The sequence below is a fragment of the Elephas maximus genome, chromosome 7, assembly GCF_024166365.1.
Source record: "Elephas maximus indicus isolate mEleMax1 chromosome 7, mEleMax1 primary haplotype, whole genome shotgun sequence".
Lineage (NCBI taxonomy): Eukaryota > Metazoa > Chordata > Mammalia > Proboscidea > Elephantidae > Elephas > Elephas maximus.
In genome coordinates, this window is record NC_064825.1 from 11408471 (window position 1) to 11423756 (window position 15286).

General features: G+C 36.6%; 1 protein-coding gene across 1 annotated transcript in view; it reads right to left on the reverse strand.

Moving 5' to 3' along the window:
* Positions 1-15286, reverse strand: part of ATM (ATM serine/threonine kinase) — a 150374-nt gene that overhangs the window by 129891 nt on the left and 5197 nt on the right. The window contains exons 4-5 of the mRNA XM_049889351.1: positions 13744-13889; positions 10258-10422 (exon numbers count right to left, since the gene is read on the reverse strand). Of these exons, the coding sequence (XP_049745308.1) occupies positions 10258-10422; positions 13744-13889 (311 nt within the window). The remainder of the gene's footprint in view (positions 1-10257; positions 10423-13743; positions 13890-15286) is intronic.

Sequence of the window (15286 nt, forward strand, 5' to 3'; positions counted from 1 at the left end):
GATTTAAGACCTTTCTCCTTTTTTAGTGTAGGCATTATAATGCTATAAATTACCATCTCAGCACAACTTTCGTTACAGCCCACAAATTTTGACATGTTGTAATTTTCATTTTCATTCAGTTCTAAGTATGCTGATCTTCTTTGAGACTTCTCCTTCCACCCATGAATTTAGAAATGTCAGTCCTAAGTAAGTTCTATTTTCCTTTAAGACTTCTTCCACCCATAATTGTTTAGAAATGTGCTGATTTTCAATAAGTACTACAAATGAAAACAGACTATTATAGTAGAAAATAAGAGAAGTACAAATTTAGAAAGGCAACTAGAAAATGGTAGTTCCCTAACAGGGAACACAACAGAGAGTCCCTGCAGAGCAGGAGAAAAGTGCAGAGCAGAAGAAAAGTGCAGAGCAGAACTCGAACTCACATGAAAAGACTACACTTCACGGTCTTACTGAGGCTGGAGGAACACTTGAAATCATGGCCCCCAGATGCTCTGTTAACCCCAAACTAAAACCATTCCTGAAGCCCACTCCTCAGACAAAGATTAGACTGGACTATAAAACATAAAATAATACTCGTGATGAATAGAAGAAACTCAGCCACACAAAAGGTAGCCTCTGACTAGAGGACAAAGGCCCTAAAGCAAGAAAAAGTTTGAACACTCTGAATAGCTGGGGGCAAGATGACTCATAGTAGCGAGAGAAGAAAACATTAGAAATCCTTTTTAAAAAGGAGTCCCTGGGTGGTGCAAACAGTTAACATTCTTAGCTGCTAACTGAAAGACTGCAGTCCACTGAGAACTGTCTCAAGAGAAAGGCCTGGTGATCTACTTATGTAAAACCAACCACTGAAAACCTACGGAGCACAGTTCTACTCTGTACATGTGGGGCAACATGAGTCAAAGTCTATGACAACCTTTTTTTTTTTTTTAAATTACAAATAAGAAATCAAGCTTTAATGATATTTAATATAAAAAATGACAATGACACCTTCATTTGGGTCTGTATGTTCGATTCCATGTATCAAATGTTCCTTTGTCATATGAGGTTTAAGAGGTATACTGAGGGGATAGTAGGCCTAACACAGAAACATCATTAGTAGGCTTTCGGTGTATAGTGACAGCATGCTTATGGTCTGTATAAGTGAACTCAAGGAATATATGACCTAGATTTAACTAACTGACCTCCAAAAATGGAAAAATTGTTTACAAAGATTCTTAGAAAGCAACCATATACTGAAGTTACTGTAAATAAACCAAATACAAGCCAACGACCAAATGTCATGGCTGATACTTCTACTCTGAAAATAAGCTCATCATCAGGCATACTCAGAAGCAAAAACAATAATTCTATTCACAGCTGACAAGAATTTGGTCAATTTCAGAAACTACCAAGAAAACTTCTTAAAATAATGATTCTTACAATTAGTATATTTTGAAGCTTGAGATATTAGTTAATGATAATTAGTTAATAATATGTATATGTAATTTACAAATATTTAAAAAGTCTGGAAACCACCGGGTTAGAGAAAATGAATAATGGCCAGTATAATCAGGAAGGATAGGGTGGGGGCCCAGAGGTTTTAATTAAAGCCAGAAGGATAGACAGAAGCAAAATTATGCACAGCAAAAAGGAGCCCATATTTTATAGTAGTTGTACAGGGTGGGTACTTATAAAAGTTATCTTCTTTCTAGAGCCAATCTGGACCCCTGGTGGCACAGTGGTTAAGAGCTAAGGCTGCTAACCAGAAGGTCAGCAGATCGAATCCATCAGCTGCTCCTTGGAAAACTTATGCGGCAGATCTCTGTCTTATAGGGTCACCATGAGTCGGAATTGACTCAATGGCAACAGGTTTGGTTTTTGTTGTTGTTATTTTAAGACCAATCTGAGGACACTTGCTCGAATTCCCTTCTTCTTGGGAAACATACATAATCAATTTTCCGGTGTATTTAGCCACTCTCTCTCTCTAGCCAATATTTCCCATCATGTTTATATATACTCTAGTCACTCTTGAATTTAAAAATCCTCCCTAAACTGCACAGAACCCCTCCCTTGAAACCAAAGTTTTTGAAGCTGTCAGTATTTGCTATCTTCATTTTCTCACTTAACGTTTATGCTTTCACACCAGACTGCTACAGAAGAACTGAATAACACCACCAACCAACTGGCTCTAATTACCATTTATAGAATACTTCATGCAACAACAGTAGAGACCCACTCTTTTCAAACGTACACAGAACATTCACCAAGTTAGACCATACACTGGGTCATAAAAGAAAGCTTAACAAATCTGAAATATTTAGACGATAAAAAGTATTTCTCTAACCATAATAAAATCAGACATTAAAAAAAAAAAGGAAAATCCCCAAACAATTAAAAATTAAACAACACAGTTCCAAATAATCCACGCACCAAAGAGAAACTCTCAAGAAAAACTAGAACGTATGTTGATGTGACCAAAAATGAAAATACAACGTGCCAAAATTTGTGGGATGTGGCAAAAGCAGAGTTAAATGCATATATTAGAAAAAACATCTTACATCAACAAACTAACCTCTGTCTTAAGAAACTAGGAAAAGATGAACAGATTAAACCTGAAACAAACAGAAGGAACTAATAATAAGGTCAGAAACCAAATTTTAAAACAGATAAAACTGAGGAAATCAGAAGCTGTTTTTTTTTTTTTAATAATAATTTTTATTGAGCTTTAGGTGAACGTTTACAAACCAAGTCAGTCTGTCACATATAAGCTTATATACACCTTACTCCATACCCCCACTTACTCTCCCCCTAATGAGTCAGCCTGCTCCCTCCTTCCAGTCTCTCCTTTTGTGACAGTTTTGCCAGTTTGTAACCCTCTCTACCCTATCTCCCCTCCAGACAGAAGATGCCAACACAGTCTCAAGTGTCCACCTGATACAAGTAGCTCACTCTTCGTCAGCATCTCTCTCCAACCCATTGTCCAGTCCCTTCCATGTCTGATGAGTTATCTTCGGGAATGGTTCCTGTCCTGGGCCAAAAGAAGGTATGGGGACCATGACCGCCGGGATTCTTCTAGTCTCAGTCAGACCATTAAGTCTGGTCTTTTTATGGGAAGTTGGGGTCTGCATCCCACTGATCTGCTCCCTCAGGGGTTCTCTGTTGTGTTCCCTGTCAGGGCAATCACCGGTTGTGGCCGGGCACCATCTAGTTCTTCTGGTCTCAGGATGATGTCCTGGTTCATGTGGCCCTTTCTGTCACTTGGGCTCATAGTTGTCGTGTGACCTTCGTGTTCTTCTTTCTCCTTTGATCCAGGTGCGTTGAGACCAATTGATGCATCTTAGATGGCCGCTTGTTAGCATTTAAGACCCCAGACGCCACATTTCAAAGTGGGATGCAGAATGTTTTCAAAACAGAATTATTTTTGCCAATTGACTTAGAAGTTCCCTTAGGCCATAGTGCCCAAACCCCTGCCCTTGCTCCGCTGACCTTTGAAGCATTCAGTTTATCCTGGAAACTTCTTTGCTTTTGGTCCAGTCCATCTGGACTGACCTTCCGTGTATTGAGTATTGCCCTTCCCTTCACCTAAAGTAGTTCTTATCTACTAACTTACCAGTAAATAACCCTCTCCCACCCTCCTTCCCTCCCTACCTCATAACCACAGAAGTATATGTTCTTCTCAATTTATACTATTTCTCAAGATCTTATAATAGCAGTCTTATACGATATTTGTCCTTTTGCCTCTGACTAATTTCACTCAGCATAATGCCTTCCAGGTTCCTCCATGTTATGAAATGTTTCAGAGATTCGTCACTGTTCTTTATCGATGCGTAGTATTCCACTGTGTGACTATACCACAATTTATTTAACCATTCATCCACTGATGGACACCTTCATTGCTTCCAGCTTTTTGCTATTGTAAACAGAGCTGCAATAAACATGGGTGTGCATATATCTGTTCGTGTGAAGGCTCTTATTTCTCTAGGGTATATTCCGAGGAGTAGGATTTCTGGATTGTATGGTAGTTCTATTTCTAACTTTTTAAGAAAACACCAGATAGATTTCCAAAGTGGTTGTACCATTTTACATTCCCACCAGCACTGTATAAGAGTTCCAATCTCTCCGCAGCCTCTCCAACATTTATTATTTTGTTTTTTGGATTAATGCCAGCCTTGTTGGAGTAAGATGGAATCTCATCGTAGTTTTAATTTGCATTTCTCTAATGGCTAATGATCGAGAGCATTTTCTCACGTATCTGTTCGCTGCCTGAATATCTTTTTTAGTGAAGTGCATGTTCATATCCTTTGCCCACTTCTTGATTGGGTTGTCTTTTTGTGGTTGAGTTTTAACAGAATCATAAAGATTTTAGAGATCAGGTGCTGGTCAGAGATGTCATAGCTGAAAATTCTTTCCCAGTCTGTAGGTGGTCTTTTTGCTCTTTTGGTGAAGTCTTTAGATGAGCATAGGTGTTTGATTTTTAGGAGCTCCCAGTTATCTGGTTTCGCTTCGTCAATTTTGGTAATATTTTATATTCTGTTTATGCCTTGTATTAGGGCTCCTAATGTTGTCCCTATTTTTTCTTCCATGATCTTTATCGTTTAAGTCTTTATGTTTAGGTCTTTGATCCACTTGGAGTTAGTTTTTGAGCATGGTGTGAGGTATGGGTCCTGTTTCATTTTTTTGCAAATGGATATCCAGTTATGCCAGCACCATTTGTTAAAAAGGCTATCTTTTCCCCAGTTAAATGACACTGGTCCTTTGTCAAATATCAGCTGCTCATACGTGGATGGATCTATGTCTGGGTTCTCAATTCTGTTCCATTGGTCTATGTGTCTGCTGTTGTACCAATACCAGGCTGTTTTGACTACTGTGGCTGTATAGTAGGTTCTGAAGTCAGGTAGGGTGAGGCCTCCCACTTTCTTCTTCTTTTTCAGTAATGCTTTGCTTATCCGGGGCTTCTTTCCCTTCCATATGAAATTGGTGATTTGTTTCTCTATCCCCTTAAAATATGACATTGGAATTTGGATCGGAAGTGCGTTAAATGTATAGATGGCTTTTGGTAGAAGAGACATTTTTACTATGTTAAGTCTTCCTATCCATGAGCAGGGTATGTTTTTCCACTTAAGTATGTCCTTTTGAATTTCTTGTAGTAGAGCTTTGTAGTTTTCTTTGTATAGGTCTTTTACATCCTTGGTAAGATTTATTCCTAAGTATCTTATCTTCTTGGGGGCTACTGTGAATGGTATTGATTTGGTGATTTCCTCTTCGGTGTTCTTTTTGTTGATGTAGAGGAATCCAAGTGATTTTTGTATGTTTATTTTATAACCTGAGACTCTGCCAAACTCTTCTATTAGTTTCAGTAGTTTTCTGGAGGATTCCTTAGGGTTTTCTGTGTATATAATCATGTCATCTGCAAATAGTGATAACTTTACTTCTTCCTTGCCAATCCGGATACCTTTTATTTCTTTGTCTAGCCTAATTACCCTGGCTAGGACTTCTAGCACAATGTTGAATAAGAGCGGTGATAAAGGGCATCCTTGTCTGGTTCCCGTTTTCAAAGGAAATGCTTTCAGGTTCTCTCCATTTAGAGTGATAGTGGCTGTTGGCTTTGCATAGATGCCCTTTATTATGTTGAGGAATTTTCCTTCAATTCCTATTTTGGTAAGAGTTTTTTATCGTGAATGGGTGTTGGACTTTGTCAAATGCCTTTTCTGCATCAATTGATAAGATCATGAGGTTTTTGTCTTTTGTTTTATTTATGTGATGGATTACATTAATGGTTTTTCTGATATTAAACCAGCCTTGCATACCTGGTATAAATCCCACTTGATCAGGGTGAATTATTTTTTTGATGTGTTGTTGGATTCTATTGGCTAGAATTTTGTTGAGGATTTTTGCATCAATGTTCATGAGGGATATAGGTCTATAATTTTCTTTTTTTGTAATGTCTTTACCTGGTTTTGGTATCAGGGAGATGGTGGCTTCATAGAATGAGTTGGGTAGTATTCCGTCATTTTCTATGCTTTGGAATACCTTTAGTAGTAGTGGTGTTAACTCTTCTCTGAAAGTTTGGTAGAACTCTGCAGTGAAGCCGTCCGGGCCAGGGCTTTTTTTGTTGGGAGTTTTTTGATTACCGTTTCAATCTCTTTTTTTGTTATGGGTCTATTTAGTTGTTCTACTTCTGAATGTGTTAGTTTAGGTAGGTAGTGTTTTTCCAGGAATTCATCCATTTCTTCTAGGTTTGCAAATTTCTTAGAGTACAATTTTTCATAATAATCTGAAATGATTCTTTTAATTTCATTTGGTTCTGTTGTGATGTGGTCCTTCTCTTTTCTTATTCGGGTTATTTGTTTCCTTTCCTGTATTTCTTTAGTCAGTCTAGCCAATGGTTTATCAATTTTGTTAATTTTTTCAAAGAACCAGCTTTTGGTTTTGTTAATTCTTTCAATTGTTTTTCTCTTCTCTAATTCATTTAGTTCAGCTCTAATTTTTATTATTTGTTTTCTTCTGGTGCCTGATGGATTCTTTTGTTGCTCACTTTCTATTTGTTCAAGCTGTAGGCACAGTTCTTTGATTTTGGCTCTTCCTTCTTTTTGTATGTGTGCATTTATTGATATAAATTGGCCTCTGAGCACTGCTTTTGCTGTGTCCCAGAGGTTTTGATAGGAAGTATTTTCATTCTCGTTGCTTTCTATGAATTTCCTTATTCCCTCCTTGATGTCTTCTATAACCCAGTCTTTTTTCAGGAGGGTATTGTTCATTTTCCAAGTATTTGATTTCTTTTCCCTAGTTTTTCTGTTATTGATCTCTAGTTTTATTGCCTTGTGGTCTGAGAAGATGCTTTGTAATATTTCGATGTTTTGGACTCTGCAAAGGTTTGTTTTATGACCTAATATGTGGTCTATTCTAGAGAATGTTCCATGTGCGCTAGAAAAAAAAGTATATTTTGCAGCAGTTGGGTGGAGAGTTCTGTATAAGTCAATGAGGTCAAGTTGGTTGATTGTTGTAATTAGATCTCCCGTGTCTCTGTTGAGCTTCTTACTGGATGTCCTGTCCTTCTCCGAAAGTGGTGTGTTGAAGTCTCCTACTATAATTGTGGAGGTATCTATCTCACTTTTCAATTCTGTTAAAATTTGATTTATGTATCTTGCAGCCCTGTCATTGGGTGCATAAATATTTAATATGGTTATGTCTTCCTGATCAATTGTCCCTTTTATCATTATATAGTGTCCTTCTTTATCCTTTGTGGTGGATTTAAGTCTAAAGTCTATTTTGTCAGAAATTAATATTGCTACTCCTCTTCTTTTTTGCTTATTGTTTGCTTGATATACTTTTTTCCATCCTTTCAGTTTTAGTTTGTTTGTGTCTCTAAGTCTAAGATGTGTCTCTTGTAGGCAGCATATAGATGGATCGTGTTTCTCTATCCAGTCTGTGACTCTCTGTCTCTTTATTGGTGCATTTAGTCCATTTACATTCAGGGTAATTATAGATAAATAAGTTTTTAGTGCTGTCATTTTGATGCCTTTTTATGTGTTGTTGACAATTTCATTTTTCCACATACTTTTTTGTGCTGAGGCGTTTTTCTTAGTAAATTGTGAGATCCTCATTTTCATAGTGCTTGACTTTATGTTAGTTGAGTTGTTACGTTTTTCTTGGTTTTTATCTTGAGTTATAGAGTTGTTATACCTTTTTGTGGTTACCTTATTATTTACCCCTATTTTTCTAAGTAAAAACCTAACTTGTATTGTTCTATATTGCCTTGTATCACTCTCCATATGGCAGTTCAATGCCTCCTGTATTTAGTCCCTCTTTTTGATTATTGTGATCTTCTACCTATTGACTTCCATGATTCCCCGTTATGTGTATTTATTTATTTTTTTAATTAATCTTAATTTGTTTGTTTTTGTGATTTCCCTATTTGAGTTGATATCAGGACGTTCTGTTTTGTGACCTTGTGTTGTGCTGATATCTGGTATTATTGGTTCTCTGACCAAACAATATCCTTTAGTATTTCTTGTAGCTTTGGTTTGGTTTTTGCAAATTCTCTAAACTTGTGTTTGTCTGTAAATATCTTAATTTCGCCTTCATATTTCAGAGACAGTTTTGCTGGATATATGATCCTTGGCTGGCAGTTTTTCTCCTTCAGTGTTCTGTATATGTCGTCCCATTCCCTTCTTGCCTGCATGGTTTCTGCTGAGTAGTCAGAACATATTCTTATTGATTCTCCCTTGAAGGAAACCTTTCTTTTCTTCCTGGCTGCTTTTAAAATTTTCTGTTTTTCTTTGGTTTTGGTGAGTTTGATGATAATATGTCTTGGTGTTTTTCTTTTTGTATCAATCTTAAACGGGGTTCGATGAGCATCTTGGATAGATATCCTTTCGTCTTTCATGATGTCAGGGAAGTTTTGTGTCAGGAGTTCTTCAACTATTTTCTCTGTGTTTTCTGTCCCCCCTCCCTGTTCTAGGACTCCAATCACCCGCAGGTTATCCTTCTTGATAGAGTCCCACATAATTCTTAGGGTTTCTTCATTTTTTTTAATTCTTTTATCTGATTTTTTTTCAGCTATGTTGGAGTTGATTCCCTGGTCCTCCAGATGTCCCAGTCTGCATTCTAATTGCTCGAGTCCGCTCCTCTGACTTCCTAGTGCGTTGTCTAATTCTGTTATTTTATTGTTAATCTTTTGGATTTCTACATGTTGTCTCTCTATGGATTCTTGCAACTTATTAATTTTTCCACTATGTTCTTGAATAATCTTTTTGAGTTCTTCAACAGTTTTATCAGTGTGTTCCTTGGCTTTTTCTGCAGTTATCCTAATTTCATTTGTGATATCATTAAGCATTCTGTAAAGTAGTTTTTTATATTCTGTATCTGATAATTCCAAGATTGTATTTTCATTTGGGAAAGATTTTGATTCTTTTGTTTGGGGGGTTGGAGAAGCTGTCATGGTCTGCTTCTTTAAGTGGTTTGATATGGATTGTTGTCTCCGAGCCATCACTGGGAAACTAGTTTTTCCAGAAAATCCACTAAAAAAAAAATGCAGTCAGATCCCTATCAGAGTTCTCTCTCTGGCTCAGGCTATTCAGATGTTAATGAAGCCGCCTGCGTCCAGTCCAAATCCCTGCAGGACGGTTCCCCCGCTCGGACGTTGCTCTTTCTGCTCCAAGACCAGTCACTGCCTCCCGGGGACTTCTCCTATCTGCTGCGTCCCACGCCGCCTGTGGAACCGGCTGGTCCCCCTCCCGGGGTTAGTTCAGGGGGGTGGAGCAGCTCTCTGTGCTTGTGCCGTACCTGACTGGTACGCTGGCTCCAGGCTCTGGAAACAATTGCTGCTTCCCCGTATTAGTTCGTTCTCCATCTCTAAATATGTGTTTGTTGTTCAGGGTTCGTAGATTGTTATGTATGTGATCGATTCACTTGTTTTTCCGTGTCTTTGTTGTAAGAGGGATCCGAGGTAGCCTCTGCCTAGTCCGCCATCTTGGGTCCGCCTTCTGTGTATTCCGCTTTTGCATCACCTTATTGTTGTCAAATCTCATTTTCACCCACTGACCACTGTCAGACCCAGGATTGCTCTACCTCTGAAACCAACAGTCTCGAATATTCCCATCTCCAGTCACAACTTCCTTCCTTTGTGGTCTCTCAGTATCTCTCACCTACAAGCTGGTAAAAACACTAGATTCCAAGCTGGTACTCATTATACAGATACAATCAATCATCGGGTCCTGTATATTCTGTTCTAATAATTCTGATAGCCATTACTTTACCAGTTAATTGCCTAATCCAATGGATATTTTTGGGTCTTACACTTTCTGAACACTTAAAATGTCTATCAGACCCCTTTCAACCTGAAAGTCAAGTTTTCACTTTTATGACACCTCTCTCTTTGTTCTTCTTTCTACTTTAATCATGACTGAGTTTGTCACTGTTCTGTGTACCACTGCACCCAAATGCATGTCTGTCATCTGATTCATCACAATGCATTATAACGTTTGGTTTATGTGTTCTGTTTTTCTGCCACTAGGCTGTCAACTTCTTAAGGGCAGAAACGGCATCATTCAACTCTGTAATTCCAGTTCTGATGGCAGGCACCTAATATTAGTAACTTAATAATCCAGCATGTACTTAAATAAAAACTAAGGTTCAGATTCTGTAACCACGTAATTTCACTAAGGTACTGTTAAACTGTGAGGTCGTCTAGGGGCTGCAGATAGGCTCTGATTGATCTTTTTGGTGAAATTTCATTTTACAAGGAAAAATTCAGAAACAACAAACTTCAAAACATACCAAGCCACTGTTGCTGAGATATTTCACACCAGTATTTTCTCACTGAAAGAATATCTTTGAGCAGTATGTTGCTACAATCAGCTCCATAAATGGCACCATTAGATGAATCTTTCACTGTATCCATGATATAATTCAAGAGCTCTTGACATTTTAGCCTGGGTGCTCCTAATTAAAAATAAACAAACAAAACATAAACCTTAACGCTACTAATAAACTAAGAATACTGGGAATGGCAATACTTAAATAAGGTCACTTGGGAAATTACTATTAACTATTATTCTCATGGAAACTCCAGTGGCATGGTGATTAAGTGCTACAGCTGTTAACCAAAAGGTCAGCAGTTTGAATCCACCAGGCTCTCCTTGGAAACCCTATGGGGCAGTTCTACTCTGTCCTATAGGGTCGCTATGAGTCGGAATCGACTCACAGCACTGGGTTTTTTTTTTTTTTTTTTTTATTCTTATAGACCAGTGGTTGGCAAACTATGACCCAGAGGCAAAATTCAACTAGCTGCCTATTCTTGTAAATAAACTTTTATTGGAACACAGCCATGCCCATCAATGTATGTATTACCTATGGCTGCTTTTGAGCAAACACAGCAAAGTTGAATAGTTGCTTTTTCTTTTACAGTACTGCCTACGAAGTCAAAAATATTTACTATTTGGCCCCCTTTCAGAAAAGTTTGCCAAACCCTATAGGAATACAAAAATCATTCTTTCTATCTGTAATAATTCAGTTTCTGGCATTAGACCTAAAATAATCCAAAGAGTCTTGACATTCCTTATGAAGAATAAATTAATTAGAAAAACATAAGATTATGAGGCTATTTATCTATAAAAAGCAAGATTAATTCCAAGCCCTGTAACAGCATTTATTGCATATGAATATGTAAAGCTGTAGCTTTAACATGGTTATTTATTACTTATTAGAGACGAGGAAAAGTCAGCATTAACATATATATTCTTGAAGATAACAAACTTACATTTTACAAATTCTTTAATTCTTAGCTTCAGTAAATCATACTGATCTAACAGCTTAAATCTTTATTTTATTTCAATACTGATTTATAGTCTTAAAATTGCACATAATTTATTGTCATAAGCTATGAACAGGATACAATTATGTGTATCTAAATACACTCTAGTTTTAGGATTTTCTTATGAGATTAGACACTATATTCTGATACAATGAGGCTGAATATATCATATTCAGAAGTATCAAACTATGGCAAATAAATATATTGATATAACGGCAAATTCATTTTCATTATGGCTTATTACATAATTTTAGGCACCTGGGCAGTGATATAACACCCTGTGCATCCCTTACCACATTTTCTTATCAATAATCTCTGTGGTATTATTAGATCAAGGAAAGGAATCTCTATATCCTCAACATATGGCCTAGTGACTGCCCCAATAGTAGATACTCAATAAACACTAGTTGAAAGACTACATAAATATTAGGACACAATCATATTTCCCCAAGCCTTTAGCCCAATATATGTCTTTCCACTACCAATTTCAGAAGTGTTTTCAAGACTTGTGCTGATATTCTTTTATAAAAAATCTGTCTCAAAAGGACAACTAAGTTCCCTGCAGAGACCTTGAGACCTCATGGAACTCAACATTTTTCACACATGGGTTGTCTATTCTCTAAGCTCTGTGCCTTGTGCAGATGCAGACAAATGCTGACTGACAAAGGAATGCATAACACTTGCTTACTCGTGCCTTCCCAGGTGTGTTTTATCTCTTTTTTCTAATCTGTTTCTTTCATCATACCTTGGATACCAGTGTTAAGCAAGTCTGGCAAGGTTTAGACATGTGTCTAGATTCCCATCAACTCCCCAACCCTTTGGAAAAAGCAACTGAAGATGTGAGTGGAGGTCACGGCAGCTCCCTGGCCTCGGCAGGGATGTCTGAATCATAGATGTTTGAATCAAAACCAAACTTGAAAAGGAAGCCTTAAATAAGAATACCACTTTTCAAACATTTAAATTATCTTGCATTGATAATTTCGTGCACTCTTTCTTATAAACTGATATATTAATACACTTTCCTATGTGACCCCAACCGTTACTTTTACAATTGAAGGTTTTTTCACTGTAAGTTAAAATTATACGCTGCAAACTTCTGATATGCTATAAACTGGCATGTTTGATCTCGTTCTCTCACTCAATAAGTACATACTAAGTTCCCAACGTCACTAGCAAAAAATACGAAATTTTACTGGATGCAAGGCTACCACGCAGGGAAAAAAAAAAAAAAAAATAGGTACAGAATACTTTCATGCAGTTTTTCTTTGTCTCTGCTGGTGCTCCTGACAAGGGTTTATAGCTACCCACAAAAACTGGCATCTCGGATGAGCTGGAAAGCTAAATTTTGGTAAACTACTGTTCCTTATACTCAAGTCTCATATCACCATTCTGAAATATCATTTGCTAACAATCTATATGTTTCTACTTAATAATAATAACAATCTATATGCTTCTACTTGATAATGTTTAATAACACGAGGCATTCCTGATTCTTAAACTAAACTTGGTATCACAAAGCCACATTTTTATTTGTGAAGAGTAAACAGTCTGTGCCCAGGAGACCCTAAATAAGTATTTTTGAGTCTAGCTTTTCAGCACTGTGTAAAGCCCATTTCTCTAAATAAGTCTAAAGGGATCTTCTGTTTTGGTTAAAAAAAAAAATCAACTCCTCAAATTATCAAGTGTACAAGTTCAAGATGGGAGATATTTGGCTCATAAAGAGCAAAAATGGGCCTAGTATATATTTATTCATAAATAGTAAGCACACAGTTAGTTAAAAGTGTGGGTTTTGACTGCCAAGAAAACTAATGTGATCTTTGAATGCATCAGAATAAAAGATACGTGTGTCCTGTTCCACTCTATATCAATCACAATATAGCTATAAAATTAAGCCTCACATTTTAACAGGTATAATTAAACTGAAGAATATGCATTCAGTAAAGAGTGACCCCAAAATTAGGATATATGAGTTGAAGGAAGAAGGTCTGTTTAGCTTAGAGGACTCAGGGAAAATATCACGGCTATCTTCACATATTTCAAAGAATGCCATGAAAAATGATTAGCATTTTTCTGTAATATCTCACAAGGGAGAAACAGTAGCAAATGGAAAAAGGTTTTAACTACACTTAAAGCTGTTCAAAAAGACCAAAGAATGTCTCAAAAGGTATGTTCGATCATTGAGGCTATACCTTTATGTATGTGGCAGGGACATATAGAAGGGATCCACGCATGAGCAGCTGAAACAGTAATTTTTAATTTTTTCAAACCTGAGATTCTATCATTCCTTGCTTACATAAATTCCCCCAAATATCTGAACCTACAGTGTCAGAAATTATTATATTTACTAAAAATTAGAATTAGCACTCAAATTTTGTCTCACCATATTCAGATCAAACTCAAGCAACAATAACCCAAGAAGCCATTTATCTATAATACACAATACCACTTACTTTTATTTGCACATTTAATGAAGTATTTGACCAAGCTACTGATTTCTTGCATCTTTTTCTGCCTGGAGGATTGTGTTGAAGCCGATACATTTGGTTTTGCTGTTCTCAGGCATTCTGTTTCTTTCTGAATATATTTCTGTAGAAATCTTTAAGAAAAAACAAAATGGAATTTCAGAAACTAATTAAGTGCTTAAATTTAAATGCTTTAATTATTATAATAATTTCGAAAAGTCTAAATGCCATCACAAAGATCATCCTTTCAAGCCCTGTACCAGCTAAATGAAATAATCAAATCTTTCTTTCAGGACCTCACTCCCACAACACCAATTTAAAGTCTGATCTGCAAAACTCTCAATCTACAACCTCTATGATTTTCTATTGCTTCATTGCCTGTGCTCTCGTTTTATCATTAAAAGCTTGCAATGCTATTAAAGAGTGTTCAGTCCTCTTTCACCTCTTTCCTATAATTCTGTACATGACTTAACTCTTTTCCTAGGTAGTTGATAATGTTGCTAGCCTTTAAATAAAGCCTGATTAGAAAATATTCAGGACTAATCAGGAAGTGCCAGGTCCACATTTGGCTTACCCAATCAGTTTATGCAGAATAGTATTCATCTTTAGGTAACAATTCTATTTGCAGTACCTGAAATAAACTAAGTAAGGAGAAAAGGAGCATGCATGTCCCATGTGACATGTATTCAAATCAATTAACTGTCAATCCAGTACCAAATGGGCTAAAAAATAAAACAGATTATTCTAAACACTCCAGGACAGGTAAATACTCGTATTTCCTCTCAAGTGCAAACGTTTCAAGTTTATATAATATTCTCAACAGTCTACATTGAAGTAGTTGATTCATCTTTCACAAGCCTTATAACCTGTTTCTAAGTTATAAGTGGTCTTCATGGCTGGAAATCAAATCTCTATGTAAAAACGTACTAGCGTATTTGCCACTCCTGTACAGGAATCAACTGTCTTCCCATTGCCTGAGTTTTGTTTTTTTTAACTGCATCCATATAGAAGCATTCTATTCTAGTCTTCATCTGACTCATTTTATTATTATTAAACACATGGCAATTACTTATAAACAGAAGCAACATTTAAAGATGTTAAAATGATAATTAAGCATTTATTATTAATAATAAATTTAAGTTGAATCTGGAGGTAAGTCAGAACAGGTGCATATAGTTCTTATCTAACCTTACTTTAGTGCAAGAGGAGCCTTGGTAGCACAGTGGTTAAGAGCTTGGCTGTTAACCAAAAAGCTCGGCAGTTTGAATCCACCAGCTGCTCCTTAGAAACCCAACGGGGCAGTTCTAATCTGTCCTATAGAATCACTGTGAGTTGAAATTGACTTGATGGCAGTCGGTTTGTTTTTTATTATTATAGTTTAATTTCATTTCCTAGTTTTGATGAACTAACCAATATGGAAAGAATTTTCTCTCAATCTTGAGTTAGATATGACTAAGACATTTTAATTGCAAATGACTTAAATACTTTAACTTTTTCTAACTGAATCTCCTTTAAAAATTATATTAAATTA